Genomic DNA, 23,249 nt, shown 5'->3' with positions numbered 1-23,249 from the left:
GCATTCTGTGGGGGATTTGAGCTCCTGCCAAGTTGTCACTGTGATTCAGGTTGGATGTGTTCAGGCTGTCTAGCTCTCTCTGCTTAGGGCTGCCCTGTTCGAATAAAGTTGCTAAAACTCCGAGACTAAAATAGCCTCACTCATATTTCCCCACAAAGTTGTTTGGGAGAACAAACACACCTAGTCCATTAATCTTTGGTTGAGCAGAAATTTAGACAGGCCAGTCTTTCATTTTTAGCCTTGTATAGACAACTTTAAAATATGTTTTAGTTATGCAGTAGAAGCCAGCTTTGGGTTTTTATATTTAAATTTTTATTGGTTTTATAATTTTTTTATTGGCTGAAGTACTGTACATAAAGCTTCTCATTCACACACACTGTAGTTTGTATTTTATGTTATAGCCAGCAAAAATGTGGGAAGTAAAGTTGTATCTCAGGTGATGAGGTCAATAACACTCTGCAATGGCTTATTACCAGAGTGTCTTCTATGAGGTGTGGCTCTGATAATCTTATTCCGTGCTTGAAGGACGTTCCTTTCTCTCATGCCTTCCACAGCAGCCCCAAGCTATGATGGGTTCCTGCCCTCCTTAGTTTTTTAGGGTAGGGATTTTGTTGTTGCTGCAGATTTCAGAACTGCAGTTGTATTTCTCCACCTCAGTGCCTTCTCTGCTTCATATTTCTCTGTGTGTCATAGTCTGGACCATGAAGGGAATCTCTGATTTATCCACACGTTGGGGAACATGCAGTGATTGCTCACTTTCTGCACAGGATTTTATTAGTTGCTTTGTTTACTGTTTACTATATTCTTTTTATCATGTTGTAACCCACCCTGGGACTTCAATTAAGGGCCAGTAAAAAATAAATAAAATAATGTAGCTGGCTTTCTTTTCTTTTTTAAAAAATCACATTGATGTTTGCAATGTATGACTGGAAGTTTAAATACATATTTCTCAGCAGAAATCTCTCAAGTCCTTTACCCGCTAATGAAAGAGAGAGAGAGAGAGAGAGAGAGAGAGAGAGAGAGAGAGACAGAGAAGTGGTGTTTCACCTAGGGTTGTTGTTGATGAACTGAAAAGGCAAAAAGCTAAACCAGCTTCATGGTGGAGAGCTCTTTGGAGCCTTCAACCACCAATGCTGCCATTTTTCTACACAGTAATAAATGTAGTACTGAGAGTGTACGAATACCTGCGATTGCTACCTTCTTCAGATTCCAATTTATTCTACAGTGAAGGATATAATGAGAAATAATCTTTTCTTAAGAGTTTAAGGTTATGCAACAAGTAGACCGTGAGTGGCAAGTCTGTTTGTTATATCTGGTCTGACACAGCTTTTGAAAGCATTGCCCTCCCTTTTCCCTCCCCAAACAAAGAACTGACAAGTTAACATCAAACATGTTTGCCATGTGTAGCTTCTTTTCTTTATTCTTCCTGCCACAGGTAAGGCACCCATGGCTTCCATGGGCCCCAATGTATCTTAATCCTTATCCCCCCCCCACATCTTATTATGACTCCCTTATCAGTGTTGCCTCCAGACACCTGAATTCCTTGACAGAAAGACCCAGTTCCCAACTCTTGAGTTTTCCCATGTAGTGGGCTGTCTTTATATAAACTCAGATGAGTGGTCCACCTAACTCAGTATTGTCTACAGTGACTTGCATCAGCTCTTCAGGATTTCAGGCATGGACCCTTCCCCAGCTAAAGACTTAAAGAACTAAATACCCTTTGCATGAAAAGCATGTGCTCTGCCACTGAGCTATGGCCCTTTCTTCATTTCTGTTATGCTTTCTTTTCTGAATGTAAATGGCTCAGCCAAGAAGAGAGAAGCTGCTTGTTATGAGTTGAGGATACACCTGGCTAGCTTGGATTAATCTTTCCACCCTAGCCCCCTCCCCAAGCCCAATCATTTTCATCTTCTATTTCTGAAGAGGAAGAATATTCATTATGTAGATATGAAAAAGCAACTGAAAAGGCATTGTTTAATAAACGTGGTGTTGAATAATGAGCTCTAAATAGTGGATTCAGCTTTCAAGAGGAGAACGGCTGCAGAGACAAAGATGCATATTAATGTTGTATTTATAATTTTGCAGAATGCAGATGATAAGATTGTGTGTGTGGCTAAAAGATAAAATAGCAATTCATGTATGTCGCATTGAAGAAAAACCAGTATTTCCTTGACAAAGGCCCTTCTTTCTCCCGCCCTGTGTACTTTGTAGTTCTGTTAAGTTTCTATTCTTGTTGACGATTGATTTTGACACAATCTGCTGAATATATTCAATGCACAATGATATTTTTTGCTAATGCTGTCACAATCTTTTGATCAAGATGGTCTGATAAGACTGGCCTACAGTTTCCTTGAGTATCCATGTTTAAAATATTAGTGTGGTATCAGCATCATAACTGAATACCTCCCATTTTGAAAATCCTTTTTAGAACAGTGGTGGGCAGTGGTAGGTTTGCAGGATCTGTTCCATATATTTTACTAGAATTCAAAGGTCCCCCAACTAGGGCCAGGTGAAATAGTTGTACTCTTGTGGCACCCTGCTTGTGGTTAACGCTTAGCTGGAATGAAATATTCAACGCAGCAATAGAGAAATTAAAATAATAATTTATTTGTCAGACAAATAAATATGAGGCACAGTGGTATATGGTTACCAAGCTCTGGCCTGGCCTCCTGCCATTCTGGCCAGCACTTATATTCCCTTAATCCAGCCCCATTGCTCCTCCTGTGGCTGCCTCTGTCCAATCAGCCTGGTTGAAATTCCTATTGGCTGTTTGCTAGAACCAATCACAAAAGATACACCCATTTCCTCTTGTCCTTTTATGGGAAACAAAAAGATATATATTATTCTATCTATAAATGACAAATAAGTAGTAATATATCTTACATGTGTCTCAACAAGGAACCTTAATTACCAGCTCACCTCGCCCTATTGCCCTCCAAAACAGATGGTTAATCTTAAATTTTTATCTTAAACAGATGTCAAGGATCATCATTGAAAGATCTCCTTCTCTTGAAGGTCTTTTAAACAAAGGCCTGACAACCATATGTGCTCTAATGATGTTTCCTGCTTGGCAGGGGGGCTAGGCTGGTGGCTGATGGCCCCTGTGATATCTTCCAACTATATGAAATAAGAATCTAGCATAAGGATTTAACATTTCTTAGCTTCTAATTCCTTTGCATAATTACATTTAAGCCAATATATTTAATACATAACATAGATAGCTTTTTAAAAGGAAAAGAAATCTTAAAAGGATCTCAGTTTAAGAAAGAAACAACTTTAGAAAAAGACTTCCCAAAATACTCTCTTCCTTTCTGCCAGCTAGATGCTTTTCCATTGCTCTTGACCTTTGAACCTTAGGAAAATATGGCTCAAGTTGAATGGGAGGCACATGGTTTTATTTTACTATTTAAGGTAAAGGTAAAGGTACCCCTGCCCATACGGGCCAGTCTTGACAGACTCTGGGGTTGTGCGCCCATCTCACTTAAGAGGCCAGGGGCCAGCGCTGTCCGGAGACACTTCCAGGTCACGTGGCCAGCGTGACATCGCTGCTCTGGCCAGAGCCAGAGCCAGAGCCAGAGCCGCACACGGAAATGCTGTTTACCTTCCCGCTGGTAAGCGGTCCCTATTTATCTACTTGCACCCGGAGGTGCTTTCGAACTGCTAGGTTGGCAGGCGCTGGGACCGAGCAGCGGGAGCGCACCCCGCCGCAGGGATTCGAACCGCCGACCTTTCGATCGGCAAGTCCTAGGCGCTGAGGCTTTAACCCACAGCGCCACCTGCGTCCCTATTTTACTATTTACCCACTCTTAATTATGTTTTTCTCTGCTTTTTTATCTTCTGTAATATGTAGGGTCAGTGTAACCTTGGCTGTCAGCCTGTAATTCCCTTTGACTTTGAGAATTGTTTTCTGCTATAAATCAGGGGGCCCCCTTGTCCAGGAGAATAAACATCTTGCCAAGGTTCTTAGGCAGCTGGTCTTCTGCCTGGCATGAACATTTGAAAATCTTTAAGCTCATTTTAAAATACAGGCCTTGATCAAGCCTTAATAAAAATGCAGGCTATGATTAGATGCCTCACTCTTAGGCTTTGTTCACGCTTGTGTTTGCTGTGCACTCACTGTGTTTCCTGCGCTGGATTTCTTATCTGTGTTCAGCCGACATTATCCAAAATGCATATGCATCCTCCTGTGCTTTGTTATAAGATACTACTGTTTGATGTGTCGTTTCTCAAACCAGCTTCACACTGATTGGAGTCCTTAAGTCATTCTTAATCTGCCTGCAGCTAAGATGTGAACAAGTTAGCATAGGATAAAGACATCCCCACCCTGTCAATGTACAAAGCAGAAACAAATTAAAGGTGTTCTGATAAGAAAGCTAGGGGTAAAATATCTGTGAAATACACCAAAAAAGCAACTCTGCCCTGAGATCTATAGATGAAGGGCAGTTTGCAAATTCTAGTAGTAATAGTAGTAGTAGTAGTAGTAGTAACTCCACTGGGTTACAAGATGGTAGAGTGAACACCACTTGGAGTTAAGGGACAGGGTGCCTCTGAGTACACAAGTACAAATTTTCAGAATCCAAACTGAACTCTCAATCCTGTCATAGAAAATCTGCTCCTAGTCCCACCCAACTTCCTTCATTTCAGCCTAATTTAGAAGAGAGGGAAGCCTTTTCTTGACACTATTTTTAAACAGGTTGGAGTAATAATCTGTTGCAGATCTACTGCAAATCACTTGGTGATCTACCAGTAGATCCTGATCTATCTTTCTGTTTCACAACATCTTTGTGTTACCCTGAGCAACATTAAGAGCCAATACTTAGTGTATCTATTTAATGGAGGAACCTAAATTTAAGTGAAATTATATGAAAAGATGTGAACTGTATCCTGAGTGTTGTTTTTTTGGTTTAGCTTTACGACTACAGGTCATCGGTGTTTGTAGCTTGGTCCTAGGTACGTAACAAGGCACATACTTACTGGTAGCAGGTAAAAACAGGGGTCAGATGGGAAGTGGTATTTCAGTCAGGAGCACAACCATCCCTTGATGGAAGTGGATCAACTAGTTTCAGTAAGAGAGGGAATGTATTTGCCTAACCATCCCTCCTCCCTTAAGGTTGCCTACCAATCATGGCCAAGTGAAGTCCTTTAGAGATGACTGGTTTTATTGAGATCAGATCACTTATATGCCTCTCAGGAATTCAGTAGAAGTCTCATTGAATTCCTGTTGCAGAGTTAGAGCTATAGCTTTTAAGACTCACTAGTGGCTCGTTGACGGGGCTGATAGTCTAGAATGGGGGCATGGACATGTCTTCAAAGTATCATATAAATTAATTATGCTGTAGATTTCTGTAAAAGAAATTGCATAGTAGGAAGATAATCCGAGAAATGATTGGCGTGGGCAGACTTAGTGAGCTTGTCAGACGTTATAATAGTAATAAGGGTGATTAAAATGTAGCTCTTGCGTGACATGCTGATTGAAGTTTTACATACCCATCATGGCTTTATTTTTACTTTCATTAGACTTGTGCTCATGAGTTGAATAATTCAGTTAATGCAGCCAAACAAAGAGCCAACTCCAGCAAACGAATTATATAAAACAAAATGTAGTCTGGAGGAAAGCAAATACCGTAATTCATTGTTTATACCAATCCTTTGAGTTAACAGCTTGCTTCCCAAATGGAATAGTTTTCCATCAGTATGAGCCCCATTACATTCTAGCTTGATGATGTTGTCTTAGCACTCCATGTCAATATTCTTTCCTAGCTGTCAGCTTTGAAGAGCTGCAAGGATACTGGAGAGGGGTGGGGTTAGATTCTTCATCCTGATCCTTCCATGCTATATTCTTAAGTTATAAACACAGAGGCAGATTGCAGTGTATGAACACCTGAGAAGTACTAGTTGTCTATCCTGATCACATTTTATGCAGAATACAGTGATCCAGAACTAACATAAATAAGACCATGTAGCTGTTCTGATCTCCCGCTGCTGATTAATGGAAAGTTGTGGATAGGTGTTTATTTACAAGGTTCTTGGCAGGCCAGCAAATGTTCAGATTCTAGAACACAAACAATTGCTTATGTTCACATATATGGGGGGGGGGTTCACCAATGCTGCATTCTCCAGTATTTCTTATGATGACCACCATTATTACCAAACAGTTCATTTTCATATAGTCTTGGCTTGTATCCACATGTCTGTCATATTTTTGAAGGATTCATTCCTTTGGCTTAGCCTGATTGTAGTTTAATCCATTTCACATAAATTAAGAGGGCATTTTGGGAAGAAGAAGCAAGCAAGAAATGCTTTGGTTCTATGGGTCCTAGGGATAGGGCGGGGGCGGGGCAGGATTCAGCAGTGTGTTGGTTGTTTTAAAGTTTCACGCCTTGGTGTTATTTCTAAGTGTCCCTGTGCAAAAAGATACACAATTCCAAAGCCATGTAGCAGAGGAGCAGTGTAAGGAAGCCTGGGTGTTATGGAGAACAACACAGAAACAGGAAGTTTGCAAAGAGATTCCATAAAATTCTGCAGCATTAAAAAAAATGTCAGAGACCCACAGTCACTCTCTTTTCCCCTGAAAGAAAGAAGTGCAGTAAGATGCTTACTTAAAAAAATGTAAATCGGGTACTGAATGATAGTGCTGACCTTGGTTGAATCTGGCTGAGATGGCAAAAGTAACATGTTTAATTAGAGAAAAATCATTACTGACATTTGTTCAGGACTGGAAATTTCTTATGGACCTTTTGTGAAAATGAACTTGTGATATGGGGATTTGAAGGCTGAAAAAAATACTGGTTTATGGAAGACAGAATAGTTGGATTTTAAGGAATGAGTATTGTATGTAGCTGCAGGCAGAGAGCTGAAAGTCCTTTTACTCTTTTCTATTTTTCTTTAGTTTTTTTCCTTTCTTTTTTTGGGGGAGGGCTCCCTCTTTCTTTCTTTCTTTCTTTCTTTCTTTCTTTCTTTCTTTCTTTCTTTCTTCTTTGTTCTTTTTTAGATAACTGGGTAATGGGTATACATTTTTATGTATCTATGAATAGGTTTCAATAAATATGTTAATGAAAAATAAAGATTGTGCCAGCCTCAGAAGGGCTCCTGGCACTTGAATCACAAGGAAGCAGCTCCAAGAAGTGCCATTCATGTGGGGCTTCCCATTCTAAGTAATGGCCAGCTCTCTTCTTCCAGGCACTGTCATCCATGGAACAATTCCGCAACTTGGACCGGGATATTGAGGGTTCTGCCAAACGCTGGAAAAAGTTCGTGGAGTCTGAATGCCCTGAGAAGGAAAAGTTTCCTCAGGAATGGAAGAATAAGTCTGCTTTGCAGCAGCTGTGTATGATGAGAGCCATACGTCCTGACCGCATGACATATGCTGTCAGGTAAGTGCTGTACACATTGTGACTGAGTCAAGCATTGTCGAGTAATGTGAAAAACCAAACCTTTCAACAGTGTGTCCAAGAAGCACCAGACATGTCACAGAACAAGTGCTTCAATGTTTTCATGTATATCTATATTCCTGGCTTAGAGTGCAGCTTGCTTAATTCTACAGTGCAGTTTCTTCCCGTTCTTTCTACTCTCCACTTAATCAGAACAGAATCAATCAGTGATGTCCATTTAACTTCAACCACTTTCAACATTGATTGCCATCTACAGAATGCTGATGTTACACAATCTATCCTGGTGTTTCAGCCTGTCTCCTTTCACCCACTTCAGATAAAATTTCTGCCCTTCTTTCAGACATTACCTTTTGGGCATCTGTCCATAAATTGGAACTCAGCACATCCAAACCTGGATATACGCATAACCTCTTTGTATTGTAAATTAAAGGGGTCTCAAAACACCCTAAAACTTTCAAATAAATAAATTGGAAAAGCCAGTCTGAATTAAAGTTTTTTTAATACTCAAATTACCTTACATGACACAAAATAAAGATTGATATTTGAATGTAAGATTAAATAATTGTCATTTTCAAGTATAAAACAAGATATAATTTCACAATGGGGGCTCAAAACGATTCATTGTGAATGACTGAGTTGTATGGGAGATAGATAAGTGTGTGCCAGCTGCTAAAATTATCCTTGGTAATAAAAAGTTTGCACAGGATAAGAAACCGAAATCAAACATTGTTAGCCACTCTAAGTTCTTGATCAGTGTTTGGCACAATTAGAACCTGATTTGTCCTGATGTTTCTGTCACCCTAGTTTTATTGTAGTCGTATTTGGTAACTGCATTGTTTTTGTTCTGCATTGTTTCTGTTTAAAAGAGAGTTCTGTACTCCCTGAAAGCTGCTTATGAGTGAGTTCGAAGATTGTATCTTGACTTAATAAACAGAGACAGAAACAAACATTTGGGACATACACACCTCCATCCTTTGGGAGCAAACAAACCAGGAAGTCCTCCATTACCTAGATTATCCCATTTCATCCAGACCAGGAAATGATGGTTAACAGGAGGGGTGAACCAAATATGACAGGTGGGGGGGCACCTGTCAATCACCTGATGGGATTATGACATCAAGTGACATCTTCAAAGAAGCCCCTTGTCTGTGGTAACTGGTGTAGAGAGTGAATTTCTTTGAAGGTGAATTGTCAGTGCCAATCAGCGGATAAATCATCTTTTTCATAATAATTTTTATTGAAAATTTTCAGCATAAAAACAATAAAAGCCAAACTAATATAAGAAATCTAGGGAAGAAACCAAAAAAGTGAGAAAAGAAAGAGAAAAGAAGAAAGGAAAAAAAGAGGATAATAATACCAAGCCTTTTATCAGTTACACCTTAACATGAAAGAATGATCCCTCCCAGCTCTCACCTGGGAGCTTCCCCCTCTTCCCTCAGCCTCCCACCCTGAGGGATCTTTTCTGCCCTGCCTCTCATACAGAGACCTTCATCTTTTGTCCATCACCTTCCTGTGTATTTCTTCATTAGCTGATAAATCACCTTCAAAGGAGATAATCTCAAGTGATGGGTGCTGAAAACTCATTGAAAGGCCCAGTGCCAATCAGCTTCTGGGTACCATGAGGCAGTCCTTTTGAAATCTGTTAACGCGAATCCTAATTATGGGTTCCCTAGTTCAGCCAATCAAAGCAACATCTTTACCTGTCCCACACTTGATGTCAGGTGGGTGTGATTTGAGGAAGATGTCCTCACAAGCCTAGTTCAGATCTCTACCAGGCCTAATTTGAGTTCCAGACTGGAGGTTCCTCACTGCTGGCTAACAGCTTTCAAACAAACCAGGGTAGTAAGGAACACATCTTTTTGCCACACTTGCAGCCCTATTGCTCTTCCTTGCAACGTGACAGAAAACAGGCAAGCCAATTTTCCATTAACTTAGACTTTCCTGTTTGTTTGTTTTTTAAGTTGGCTTACTAGCCAATAGTAATGGTAGAATAGCATAGACTGTGTTTGATTTATAGGCTATTTTGCATCAAATCTTGACTTCATAAAAAGTACCCGTGCTTGATGGGAAGCCAGGCAATCTTATACAGGAACAGCATGAGATAATTTGATAGTAATGATCACAAAGTTCCTAAATCTCTTGGAGGATATTTCATTATAAACCCCTGCTCCCATTGCTCCCCACCCCCAATCAAATCTAAGCTTGTGTTAACACGAATCCCCATCAATCACTTTATTAAACCACAACTGCAACTACTTTTATGTTGTAATTTATTATTTTGCCTTTTATTGTTGCGTTTAATTAATCAGTTGTTTTGCCTTTTATCATTGGGTTTCATTATGCTTTATAATGCTTTAAAACTCTTTGTGGGATGCTTAATACAATGCGAACCATCCTTTGGGCAAAAGAGCAAAGGGGAGACAATCTTTTAACATTTATAATAAATTGCTGCTTTTATCATTTATTTCCAACTCCTTGCCTGCTACAAAACACTTTAACTTCTGCCATTCTCTTAAGGCTTTGCTTTATATTTCTTCATTAGAAAACATTGTTGTGTGCAATCAATTTTGTCATAAAGAGAGAGACAAATGCTGCCTATCCAAGGAGAAGAACAGCAGCTCTTGGTGACTTCATTAATATCAGCCTCATGCATTTTAACACATCCTAGTGCAAGACACCTGCCCCCTGTCTCTCAAGTTTTAAGAATAAACCATTCTAGCAGAAACAAACTCCATAATTCATTGCTATTTCAATTAGTAAATTGTGCCTGCTATTTCTCTTAAAGAAAAAAATAAATAAAGTTTAGCTGATGCGACTGGTTGTTAATGTCTTTATAAGTTATTTAGTGAAGCAGACTGAGGAGATGTAAACTTCAGGCAGGCATGTAAAAGTAGTACAAGTACTTCAAATAAAGCAAAAGGTCTTTTGCTCCATCAGGACTTGTTTGTTGCTCAACATCTGAGTCTTCCACTGAGTGACATTTGATAATGTCCATGGGCTTGAAGGTTCTGATTTGACTTTCAGCAGCTACATGATCCCAGCAAAGAACAAAAAATTAAATTTGCACTCATGTATCATGGAATCACTAAGTTTGGAAGTTGGAAAATCAAGTCTAAACTTTTGTTCTAGGAGAAAGTATCAAACACCTAAAGATCCAAGTTGGCCATGTTTTTTTTAAAACATCCTGTGGAGATTTTTATTGCACAGTGAAAGGGAGGAGAGATGCACAGACGAGCTAAGCATACTAAACAAAAGGGTGGACTGGTTTGCACAACACATTAAGATAAAGTATGGTTTAGTGAAAATATTTGAACATGCAGGCTCCTGGAGAGGAATGTGCATCCTCTTTGCTCCTCCCCTTTGCTCTTGCTACTGTGCTGAGCTAAGCCATCATTTGACTTACCATGTCATCCAAACTGGGGCTCATGTCATTCAAACTGGGGCTCTTCTCACTAACCATGAGCTGTAGACGGTTCAGAAACTCCAGTTGGTGCAGAATTCGGTGGCCAGATTGCTCACCAGGACAAGTGGGTTTGAGCGTGTTACACCAATCCTGACCCAACTTCACTGGCTGCTAATTCATTTCTGGGCCCAATTCAAAGTGCTGGTTTTGACCTGTTAAAGCCTTAATGGCATACGACCGCAATACCTCAAGGGCCACCTCTCCCCATAGAAACTGACCCAGACCCTGCAATTATCATCTGAGGCCCTTCTTTGGGTGCTTCTCCCACGAGAGGTCTGGAGGGTGGCGACATAGGAACGGGCCTTTTCAGTGATGGCTCTTCATTTGTGAAATGCTCTCTGCAGGGAGGCTTGCCTGGCACCATCATTACATAACTTTAGGTGCCAGGCAAAAATGTTTCTCTTCAACCAGCTGTTTGGCTGATTAACGTTCTATGGCTTTTTAAATGTGTCTGTGGGGAGGGGGGCATTATTGGTTTGTTTTGGTTTAGTTTCATTATGTATTTTGGGTTTTCATGTTGTGAACTGCCCTGTGATCATTGGATCAAGGGCGGTATACAAATTCTCTCCTTCAGAAGAGACTATCCACCTGAATGCTTGAAGTCTGGGGTTGCTCCTGAGCCATCATTATTACTCCATGTATTCTCTGTCTCTCTCTTTCCATTCTGAGACTTAGTCTAAGATAATAAATCCCCAGGCCATATAGATGAATTCTGATTAAGTCAAAGAGCACACTATTTTATAAATGCATTGTATTTCCTGAATATTAATTGGTTCAGCAATTTCTTCCAACAGAGATTTTGTGGAAGAAAAGCTTGGGAATAAATACGTGGCAGGAAGATCTCTGGATTTTGCAACATCATTTGAGGAGTCTGGACCTGCAACCCCGATGTTCTTTATCCTCTCACCTGGAGTTGACCCCCTGAAGGATGTAGAGAAGCTTGGTAAATAAATTGTTTCTGTGAAATTGCATCAGTTAAACCAAACCCATGCTGCAGCAGGGAAAGAAGGAAGCCTTCTCTGGTGGGGCAGTCTTTACTCTTGGGAAACCATCTCCCCTTGGCAGCAGGCAGGGTCTGCTTGTTTAGCTTGCATAGAAGAAGTAAAGTTTTAGCAGCACTCCTGTAGAAACTTAAAGCTCACACTTTCATTTCCTCTTTATTTCATCTCCCCCCTCCTTTCCTTAAGGTCTTTCTTACTTTCTGCTCTTCTTAGTTATGACCCAGTCAACCAGGGAATGCCTCTTGTTGGACTAGTTTACCTCTACCAGATCTTCTCAACTTGCTAGCATCTACTACACTTTGGACTTCCTCCACCTGATAGACACTAAAGCACAGCAGTCTGGCTTCCATAGGAACATAGGAAGCTGCCTTATGCTGAGTCAGATCTTTGGTCCATCTAGCTCACTTTTGCCTACAATGATTGACAGTGGCTCTCCAGGATTTCAGGCAGGTGTCTCTCCCAGCCTTACCTGGAGATGCTGGGAATTGTTCCTTCTGCATGAAAAGCATGTGCTCTGTCACTGAACTGCATCCCTTCCAAGTTGTTCCTTCCAGCTTCCATGTATCCCAGCTGCTCTAGTAGCCACTTGGACAAGCTTGTGTTGAAATTGTCCTTCAAATCGCCCCATATACAAATGGATCCAGATGTCGATTTATAGCATAAGCCGATTTAAAGGGCTGCAGATTGCAAGCAGAACTGAAGCAGGAGTAAGACTGTGCCCATCTCAGATTCAGTTCAAGCAGGGGTCTTCACATGACTGGCATCCTTGCTTCAGATTCTTGCCCATCCCTATGAAGTGCATGAAGCATGATTATTTTCATGCAGTGAACTGGAGAGAAGGATTTTATCCAGTCCTAAAGGCCCAGTTTGGAGACTTGAGGGAAGGGATTCTATCAACAGACCTTGGATATAACAGCCTGTGAGTGTGCAAAACACACAGCATTTCGGTGCCATATTCATAACCATGAGTATTGTAATCCTTCCTTTTATCTCTGTTGTTTATTCAACTTGCAACTTCAGTGCCTTTGAGAGAGGAAAAGCACAGTTTCTGTGCCAAGCAGTGGTGCCAGAATTCTGCCTTAGGTGTTTGCATATGCAAATCAGAATGCTCAGCATACAAATAGGTTTGCATTACAAATCCTTGCAGTTGTCTGTTTTATGTGTGAAAATGCCCTATGGCACATTCCCATTATTTCCCAGGTACAGTGTAGATCCACACTTAAGAGTTTGATTTTGATGGGAGCGTTTATTATTCAACTACAAAAGAGAAATTTAGCTGTTTGTCATTTCAATCTCAGGATCCTAATGCACGTTGATTGGGTTGCCACAGACTATATATATCATGGGTATGTGTGGGTGCTGCTCTTTCCTGCCCATCTTGATGATAGCTTGAAGAGCAAACCTTAAATATGTGGCTGGCTACAGCATATGTTTACAGAGCAGTGCTGTTTCAGCTACCTTCCCTACCTTTTATAGTTAACAGGATTCTTCCATTCCACCAGCTCACCTTCAGTAAGATTTTTAAGTTAAGCTGAAGATAACAGAAAGTGATTTGGGTGCTTTTAACAGCCCTAGCCCCCTATGTACCCTGCATGGGACCCTGGGCTAGTGTGTGTGTGTTTGTAGGTACTATGGCTTTTTAAGATCAAGTTTGAGGGTGCTTCCAGACAAGGGTTGATATGTTGCAAATAGGTCATTCAGACCTGATTTTTTTTTTGTGTGCAACTAGCACACAAGAGTCCACATGTGCAGTTCCATAGCTATAACCATTGTTTTCCATCCACATCAGTGGGCAGCCATTGATAGAATGTTTCCACACTGTGTGTTCTGGCTCTTCCCCTGAATGACTTCTGTGCCCTTGATTACATTTTCCTGTTCTGGACATTCACACGGACATTTCTGTAATGCCCACACACTTTTAATTCCCCCCACCCATCCTTCCTGTGGATGTTTGTGTGTATTTGGGAATGGGTTAACATCCACATCCCTTTGGTTTTGTTAAAAAAATATATGTTTTTATACCAAGGTATTGTGCAAGGCTTATATTTAGCTGTGCTGAAATTATGATAAAGATGAGAGGTTTTACATAATACCTCACTATTAAAAATGTAAAGTCCCAACAACTGTTATGTTCTTGGTCCTCAAAGTAGTGCCCCACATGTGTGCATAGCTTCTCCAAACTAGGTTGTTGAAATAACAGCATGCCTTTGGCAATCAGTGGAAACAGGCATGTGCGCAGTGCTCAGATGAGGAGCATGTGGAAGTTGGAGTGTGGCAATAAAGGAAACCCACAGAAACATGATCCCACACACCACAAACTTCTAAAGGAAAAAAATGGACTAGCTTCTACACCAATGGTGACTGTGGATGCTCATTGGGTTATTTTTACTTACTGGATTTTCCATGCTAACATGAAATCCTAGGTTAAACTTCGGAAAAGGAAGGGCTGATAATGTGATGATGATGTCACGTAGATGGTGCAAGAAACTTGTGCACATACGTAGCACTGTTTCTACCATAAACGTCCATCAGGAAGCACCCTGAGATCAAGCTGTGATGCTGTGTGCTTCATTGTGCTGAAAAAACTTACTTTCCTCTTTCAGGGAAGAAACTTGGCTACACCTTTAACAACAGGAATTTCCACAATGTGTCGCTTGGACAAGGCCAGGAGGTAGTGGCTGAGAAAGCCTTGGACCTTGCTGCAGCAGAGGGACATTGGGTTATCTTGCAGGTATAATCTCTCTTTCTTTTGAGGAAAACCACTCCTTGCTTCTGAGTCAACTGCTGCAGAAACAGGTTAAATCAGCAGCAACTGATGATTGGTTTTGAAGTAGGGAACAGGCTGGCAGTATAAGTCAGCTGCTTTTCAGTAAGGCCAAATACATTGAGCTTAGTCACTGTTGCAGCTTGCAGATTTTGTGTGGGTTTTCACTGAAATGGCAGCAAGACCATGTTTGGTGACATCTCTCATGGGTGCACAGCTGACCCTTTGAGCACAGTACCAAGGTGTGTGTTTGTTTCATGTTCTAGGAACCTGGTCCTTGTGGTCCTCCAGATGTTGTTGAACTGCAACGTACATCATTCCCCATCATAGGCCGTGCTGTCTTGGGGCTAAAGTGAGCTGGAATCCAACAACCTCTGGAGGGGCTGTAGGTTCCTCAGGCTTGCCCTAAATGCTTACTGCAGAGTTCAGTTTTGTTATAGACAGATGTGCCTGTTGTCAGTTCAAGGGTTGCAAGTCCTAATGGCCACTGCTGTGTGCACTGTGTAAGAGTGTATATGAACACCCACACCCACCTATGCCAGCATAGCCTTAAATTGCACACCAAGAAAATACGGAGTCTGCAATATCTGTATGCAAATTGAGCTCATTTGCATATCTATACTTATTTTTCATAGCTGCTGTTCTTGCTGGGCATGGGGAGCAGCAATAAGGTGTGTAGCACTGAAGTCCCATCCTCTGGCAACTGGAAACCCTGCTCTGCAGCCTCTCCAGCTCTTGGTGTTTAGTCAGGCGATGCCACTTATTTCCAGAGCTCTAGAGGGTAGACACTTGCTCAGGATGTCGAATTCTCTTACAAGTACCAATTTCTACACTTGTGCTACTCCAAAACGAGTTGCCACCTTTTCCTGAGCTTTCCAGCTGCTCACTTGAAGGTGCCAATTCATTTGAATGTCTCAGATTTTTAAAGTAAAAGCCAAAGGCAAAATCAGTCATTTTTGCCCAACAACTGCAAGGACAGCTTGCCAATTAACAGTATTTTCACAATGTTTGGAAGGTGTTTTAAGCAAGATACTTGCAGCAGGATACTCTTCCTGGACAAAAGACCCGCTTCAAACAAGATTCTCACCCACAGAAAACTTTGCATTTCCCTACCCACTAAGCACCAGAGGAGCAGTAGTTAAAGAATGCAAATTTTGCCGGTGTTCTTGGATGTCTGGTCGCATGACATACATGGGATCCAGCTGCTATATGACAGTGTAAAAAGTTGGGTACTTAATTTAATGCAGGGCTTCCAGAATACTTTGCTCAGTCTAAAATGCCTAGCGCCACCATGGAGCTACTTCCTGCCTGCCCCCTCCCCTGCCCAGGCTCTTCCACTAGGGAATCTGACGCAGTCAGAGGAATCTGATGCAAGGTACCTGGGGGTGCCAGCCCTCATTGTTAGTTCTTGCAAAAAATGCCTCACTGTCCTTAAAAGGGCAGCTTGTTTCATAAGTTCAATTGTAACCAGATAAACAGTATGCAAATTCTAATCCCTTTCTCTAGCTGTTTGCCCAGGTTTGAGGAACTCAGGCATCTCCTCAGTGCCTTGTTTCCTCTCTTTGCAAAGTGTGGATGATTTGATCACTGGTGCACTTTCCAGACTGCATTTCTCTTCCAGCCCAGCAGGCTCAGCAGAGATGGTAAATGAGATGGAAAGGTGCTGTATATGCTGTCAGTGTTGTGATTACTGATAGATTTAAACCTGGATTACACTGAGCCAGGGATTTGTGGTTTTACTTCAAAGTTTGTTCTGGGCTTGACTTGGTGTTGAGAAGAGAGGAGGAATGGAATCCTGTAAATGTGACCATTCAAAGTTTTTTTTTTATTTGCCGAGAGATTGCTTCCTATTAATATTTGACTTCCCAAACTATGAGGGGCTAGAGTTGCCCAAGGAATTGTGATCCCTTGAACACAGGTGGCAGCAAGGCAGCTATTTTTCTTTCTTCAAGGTTTGTGTTTTCTCTTAAAGTATCTGTTATATGGCTGCAGTTTCTCTTCATATTTCCTTGGTTCTGCAGCTTTTGCTGGGAAGTGTTAAACATAAAGTTAAACCACCATTAATTAAATCATTATGTGCAAACCAATTTAACTATGTGGTCTGTTTGCAGTAAAAAATAACAACAGCAATCTGAAGTCATTGATTTGTTGTTGGCTTGTGAATCTTGGATTCTTTTAACTATGGCTTCGTATTACAGAGAATTCTGTTGAACTCATGTTCTGCTTATGAGCATCTAGCTGGCCACTGTGAGAACAGCATGCTGGACTAGATGGGCCTTTGGCCTTACCCAGCAGGGCTTTTCTTATGCGTGAACCTAGCACCCTTCCTTAACCATAGTTTGTTTGACCACCACATTCCAGATGATCACTAAACTAAAAAGGCATGAGGGAATAGCAGCTGTAAAATGAAGCAAACTTTGGAGAAACGAGCGTGGATTGTTTGTTTGCCAGTGGGAACGCTTGTGTTTACTCATGGTTTGTTAAACAAACTATGGCTTAGAGTTATGTGCAAACCAGATGAATGTGTATATGCTGCTCACAAATACACAGTAGGGTCCTAACTCCCATGTTGCAGCTGGTGCTGGAGACTGGACACTTACTTGTCAACGTAGTTTTTTTTAAGATTAGAAGAAGAGTTTGGATTTGATATCCCGCCTTTCACTCCCTTTAAGGAGTCTCAAAGCGGCTAACATTCTCCTTTCTCTTCCTCCCCCACAACAAACACTCTGTGAGGTGAGTGGGGCTGAGAGACTTCAAAGAAGTGTGACTGGCCCAAGGTCACCCAGCAGCTGCATGTGGAGGAGCAGAGACGTGAACCCGGTTCCCCAGATTACAAGACTACCACTCTTAACCACTACACCACAATACATTTCCTCTTTTAGAGAATTCAAAAGAAGTGGAGGCTCATCTTATGCTCTTATGTCAACTTTTACACAAAAAGGGTCCTCACTGTAAATTTCAATAAAGTATGATAAACAATGAAAACAACAATCAATATTGAAAACAGTCAGTTCCTTTACAGAAGAAGGAAAAGCAGTAAGAAAACACAACAAATGTCCATAATTGAACAGGAATGCTGGTTTCAACTAGCCCAATGTGTCAGCAGAAGCCAGTGCAGGGACTTCCTCTAGCATGGAGGGAGTTTCCCCTCTCCTCCCCACCATACCCCATCTGCACCTCTCCCCAAATCTGCTCTGTGGAGTGTCAGGAGAACTCCCAGGAGAGAGTGCAGGAAGAGGAGAGCGGGGAATGCTTGCACTGATGGAATGACTATTAATGTGACGTTGAATTCCACCCAAAGTCTGTAACTCTGATTCTTCAAGCCCACCCAGAGATGGCCGTGACTGTGGGCAGGATTCCTGCATTGCAGGGGTTGGACTAGATGACTCTTGGAGTCCCTTCCAACTTTACAGTTCTAAGCTTCTTCATGCCCCCACCTTACCTAATATGGTTGATCTTTCATCTTGTGCCCTGCAGCTGCTGTCTGATAAGGAAGAAGCAGGATTTGTCCCCATTAACATTCTGCATTCATGTAGAGTACCTTGAGAGAGATGCCATAGCTAGGCTTCCATTGCTGTTTGCTGTTAGTGTGGTGGGGTACATGAAGCCTGATGCTGCACATGTGATACCACTGATGCCACACTTAGCTCTTGGCCTAAACTTTTTCTCCTTTAAACTCCGACTCCAGAAAAAGCAATGTCGTAACTTCTGCAAAGTAAAGCAAATACTTTGGTTTGTATCCCATTTTTTACCAGGAAAAGTCCAGACGTGAGCTCGTCCTAATTTAACCACAGTCTTTATCCATTAGTCAGAATGTCACCACCTTCACTCAGTTGATTGACTTAATTGAATTCCTGAGTGCCTTTTCATTTTCATACATTGTTGCTTCACTGAGCTGGGTTCATGTACTAAATTAAATAACAATGAGCTGCTCAACCAGAGCAATGCACTGATCAAAAGCTTGGCAGAGATTTCCTTATTGCATGTTAAATAATTGGATTACATGTCAAACACTTGGGGTGGAGGGTAAGGAGTTTTTTTACGCAAACAAGCCAAGGCAGAACTGTTGTGTACCATGTGCTATGTGCTTTAAAAAAAACCCCACCACCAACAATTACCTTCAAGGTAACCTTGGGTTCATTGCCAACCAAATTAGAATTCCTTGATGTGTAGAAATTAGTCAAATTAAGTGCATTTGCACATATGTGCATGTGCTTATTTTGCATAATTTATTCTGCTTCTGCCAACTACTGGGCAGGATAGCGAGCCATGCTTTGGAAACTGATCTGAGCCTCTGAAACTTCACATATATGCTAATAGGGTCTGAACTGCCAATGAGTGACTCAGAAAGAGATCTTGGGTGGATGGGGATCATGCAAATGCTTAATGGAGGCTGGGGGAAGCAGCTCAGTGAAAACCCTGAACCCAGTGTATAGCAGCTGTGGAAAAAGACAAATTCCACGCTAGGGATCCTTAACAAACGGATGGAAAATAAAGCTGCAATTATCACAACACATATCTGTAGAGAAGCAACACTTGTGCTCAGCTCTAGTCACCACATCTCAAAAAGGTGCATAAAATTATGTATATTGCAGACAAAGTGGAAAAAGTGGAAAGTGGAAAAACTTCTTCCTCTTTCTTACACTAGAACCTGGGGTCATCAAGTGAAATCGAATGTTGGAAGATTCAGAACAGAGAAAAGGAAATACAGGCAACCCACAGCTTTGCTTGGGTGGTGAATGAATGAATGAGTAAATAAATAAATAAATAAATAAATGGAGGGCAGAGAAAACCCAATCTTTGTTTGTTTATTTATTTCCACCCTCCTACAGCTGTGATTGTGGGCTTACCCTCCTTTGGGAAGGCGGTGTGAGTGTTCTGGCAGCATCCCAGAGCCCTTGCAATGCCTTCCAAAAGCTGGGTATGCAAGGCACTGGCCTTTGAGAAGGCAGCAGGAGGGCTGTAGGAACCTGCCAAAGTCCTTGCACCAGCTTCCCAAAGCCAGGTAAGCAGCTCTACCACTTTGTGGCAGAGGGAAGGGCAGTTCTAGGGATTCCTAGCTTTATGCATTTTTGCATTTATATGTGGACCCCCAGATATGAATCTTCACATAAGATGTGAGTTACCTGTACTTCAAGAAGCACATAGCAAAAGTACAAGAAGTTGTAATGATGACCACCAGCTTGGATTGCTTTAAAATGAATTTAGACCTATTTGTTGAGGATGAGCCTATAAATAGATAACAACCACGATGCCTATGTTTTACCTATTTACTGCCGCTAAATACCAGTTGCTGGGAATCACATTTGTCTAAACCCCTTTTAGAGTCATCTAAGCTGGTGGCCATCATTTCTATTGACTTCCATAGTTTAAGTGTTAGGAAGTTATTTTCTCCCACTTCAGCTCCCAATTTAGCTTCATTGAATGACCCTGGGTTCCAGTATTATCTCCAGTATTATCTTCCAGTATTATACTCCTCTATAATATCTCTACTTACTTGCATTTTTCTCTCTACAAAAAGAGCCCCAAATGCTGTAGCCTTATCTCATAGTGGAGTTCATTCAGACCCCCGATTGCTTTGGTTGCCCTTTTTCTGCACCTTTTCCAGCTCTGCAATATACTTTTTGAGATGCCAGCAAGAACCAATCTGTCTGCCACGGCTGACTGCACAGCGTCTTCAGCAAGGCCTTCCAGTCAGATATCGGAGGCCTCAAAAGTTACGCTTTGATGTTACCCTGCCGATTTGCAGAATGGGTTCCTTCCACCTTTGTGACACACCTTGGGAAGATGGTCCTGGAAAAGTGTCTGTAAAATGGGGAAGAGAACCTCCTGGTACTTTTACAGTATACCTCTGCTGACTGGTGTGGGAGAGAATCTGTGGTGAACTAAATTGCTGGTTTGTACGGTACTATTTCCAGGAGTTACCATAGCAACGCCTACGTCTTTATGATCCATGTTTTACCTTGTAAGATGTACAAGCTTAAAGATGTTTGGGAATCTTCTTTTTTTTTTTTAAGGAAAATTCAAACACCTACACATATTGTTGGTGTGTGTGTGTGTGTGTGTGTGTGTGCGCGTGCGTGTGTGTTGTTATCCATCCTTGGACTCTTTCCCAGTCTGTTACATATGCATCCTCGTTCCTTTGATTGCTATATACAATCTGTCTCCCTGACAGGAGCATGCACACATATGCTCACACTCCTACTCACACCCTTAGCGCTGCACAAATGGCAGTTTCAATTTTCGAAAGGTGTGTGTATATGCACATTTTGTCGCAGTTTTCAAAATCCAAAGTCCAGAACGGGTGATGAAAATACCTTTACTGAAAAAGCACAAGGTACTTCTGATGAATCTTAACATAAACATGGAATCCAGAAGGAGCAGCCCTGCATAAAAAAATGACAAGGAACTCCTGTGGGTTGCTTCATTACCAAGCCCACCCTTCCATTGCATGCAGCACATTTCAAGCCTTATATGGATTAGGAAATCCACTGTGCATTTGGAAATAAGATGAAGGGAGGGGGCACAGGCTACTGCCTTCAGCCTGAAGTTCTGAGAACATATCTGAGATTTTAATCCCCCCTCATCCAATAAAAGAAGGCAGCTTTGCAGAATTAAATACCCTCCCCAGTTTTGTTGACACCACCCCACCCGCGCTGCAGGGCCTTGAGATAACCCTAGGTCTGGGTCACTGCAAAGGATGCAGAATGTTGGTTAGGCTGCCAACACAGCTGCTGCTGCTGCTGCTGTCTCTTGCAGGAGCAATTGGGGAGGACCTTCATGGGGGAAAGTACACCTGCCCACCGCTACACCCCAAGGAGCTGTTGGGAGAACTACTCTTCCTCCTGGAGAAGTTTAGTGATATGGTCCTCTTGCCCAGTTTCTCTGGCTACAAATAGAGCGGAGAATTTTGAGAGACCATTTGCACACAGCTCTCTGTTTATCAGCTACGGACAGGAAAAGAACCTTTGGTGCTTGTGGATCACGATCTTGCCTTTACTGACACAACACTGTGTTGGGGGATAAGACAGAAAGTAAGGGGCTACATATTACAAAGCATTTATCTTAAAGAAAATAGAATGCTAAAACAGTGTGATCCTATGCAACTTTACTCCAAACTAAGTCCCACTATCTTCAGCGGAGTTTACTCCCAGGGAAGCATGTACAGGATTCTAGGCTTATGGGGAAGTTACTAAGACAAAAGTTGGTGAGACTTTTATCATTGGAAGATCTAAATAAAAGGGGCACCCAGCTAGAACAGTTTAATTTTAGGTAGTTTTACTAAAAGAGCTTGGTAAAGTCCTTTGCAGCACCATGGGTCTTGTAGCCATTCAGGTTTAGGTCATTATTCTTCTACCAATCAGAACAGGAAGTTGGATTTTGCAAATTGATGGGCTTGATGCCATTATTGGTGTAAATGTAAAAGTGGCTGTAGTGGGGTTTTGAGATGTCTGTGCATGTATTGCATTTTGAGCAGCGACAAGCTGCAAAAGTAGTCTTGCTATCCATACAGTATTAATCAGACACATCTCATCAAGGTAACTGAATAGAAATAAATAAATTAGCACCTAAATGCAATGGGAAGAAAAAGCAACAGCTGTTGCCATATCCTTACAGGAAAAGGTGCAGTCCTGAGACTGCTTATTACATAACAGCCAAAAGGTTCAATCTCCTAAAGAATCCATCTTCATCACGCTCTGTAGGGAGTGCCTGTTCTGTTCTGTCAAATTTTATCCATAGAAATGTGGGGTCTTTTTACACTATCCTGCTTGTACCTGAATCTCTCATGTCTGTCTGAGTTACTGCATGGAGAGCAGTATAAGGTGCCTGCATTTCAGGGCTCTGTGGGAGCTGTTTTGAAGCTTCAGTTGAAGTGAAGAAGACCTTGCAGTGCTGTCAAATTTCACAGCAGTGTTCCATTTGCTTCATAAATGTTTTCTGTGCTATTCTTCCTGCTCCAGTTGTCTTTAATTGATCCAGTGCACCCAGTCCTGGGTTCATGCCCAGGATTCAGTCATGTGAACTGGCTGTGTATCCAAGCAGCGCACATGGCGAAGTACTTTGTAAAACTCTGCTCCTATATGCACTGATTTGTGTGTGCGGCATACACCCACATTTTTACTGAGCCACTGCTGAGCATATTTGTGCAGCATTGGATGCTTCCATGGTGACATAGCAACATTTGGAGTTTGCATAGAAAAAATTGGTATCCAGGCCTACAAGGAACAAACTGGTGTTGTATTATGCGCGCGCGCACACACACACACGCACACACACACAGCGCTACTTTACACTCTACCCATGTGTCAGTGTAATTCCAAGATGGTGAATCAGTAAGAGGGTTGCTAACCTCTGGAAGGATCTGGGATCACCCTAACTAATTTTGGAGTGTTTGTACCTCTATTTCTAGACAAGAGCCAGGAATGGTGTCTTTTTCTGTTCCTGTCCAGCTTTCCATTATCATGTTGTTATTTATTTCATTTGCTCTGTGGATACAGGTGTTGCACATTCATGCATACTGAGCAGGGGGAGAGGCGGAGAAGTGATATGTGTGTGTGTCCACATATGCATTCCTGCACAGTTGCATTATTTTTATTTATTCTGTCTCCCTGGTGCAACACAATGACAAT

The 23,249-nt window shown here is 41.7% G+C and overlaps 1 protein-coding gene across 2 annotated transcripts in view; it reads left to right on the top strand.

The window, feature by feature from the left end:
* Positions 1-23,249, top strand: part of DNAH9 (dynein axonemal heavy chain 9) — a gene marked incomplete at its 5' end in the record, with an annotated part of 193,458 nt that overhangs the window by 149,133 nt on the left and 21,076 nt on the right. For both annotated transcript variants that reach the window (XM_079965835.1, XM_079965836.1), the window contains 3 exons: positions 7,180-7,373; positions 11,649-11,797; positions 14,459-14,586. In XM_079965835.1, coding sequence (XP_079821961.1) covers positions 7,180-7,373; positions 11,649-11,797; positions 14,459-14,586 — 471 coding nt within the window. The remainder of the gene's footprint in view (positions 1-7,179; positions 7,374-11,648; positions 11,798-14,458; positions 14,587-23,249) is intronic.

The sequence above is a fragment of the Podarcis cretensis genome (genome assembly GCF_951804945.1).
Source record: "Podarcis cretensis genome assembly, chromosome: 2".
Lineage (NCBI taxonomy): Eukaryota > Metazoa > Chordata > Lepidosauria > Squamata > Lacertidae > Podarcis > Podarcis cretensis.
This window is presented reverse-complemented; position numbering and strand designations above follow the sequence as displayed.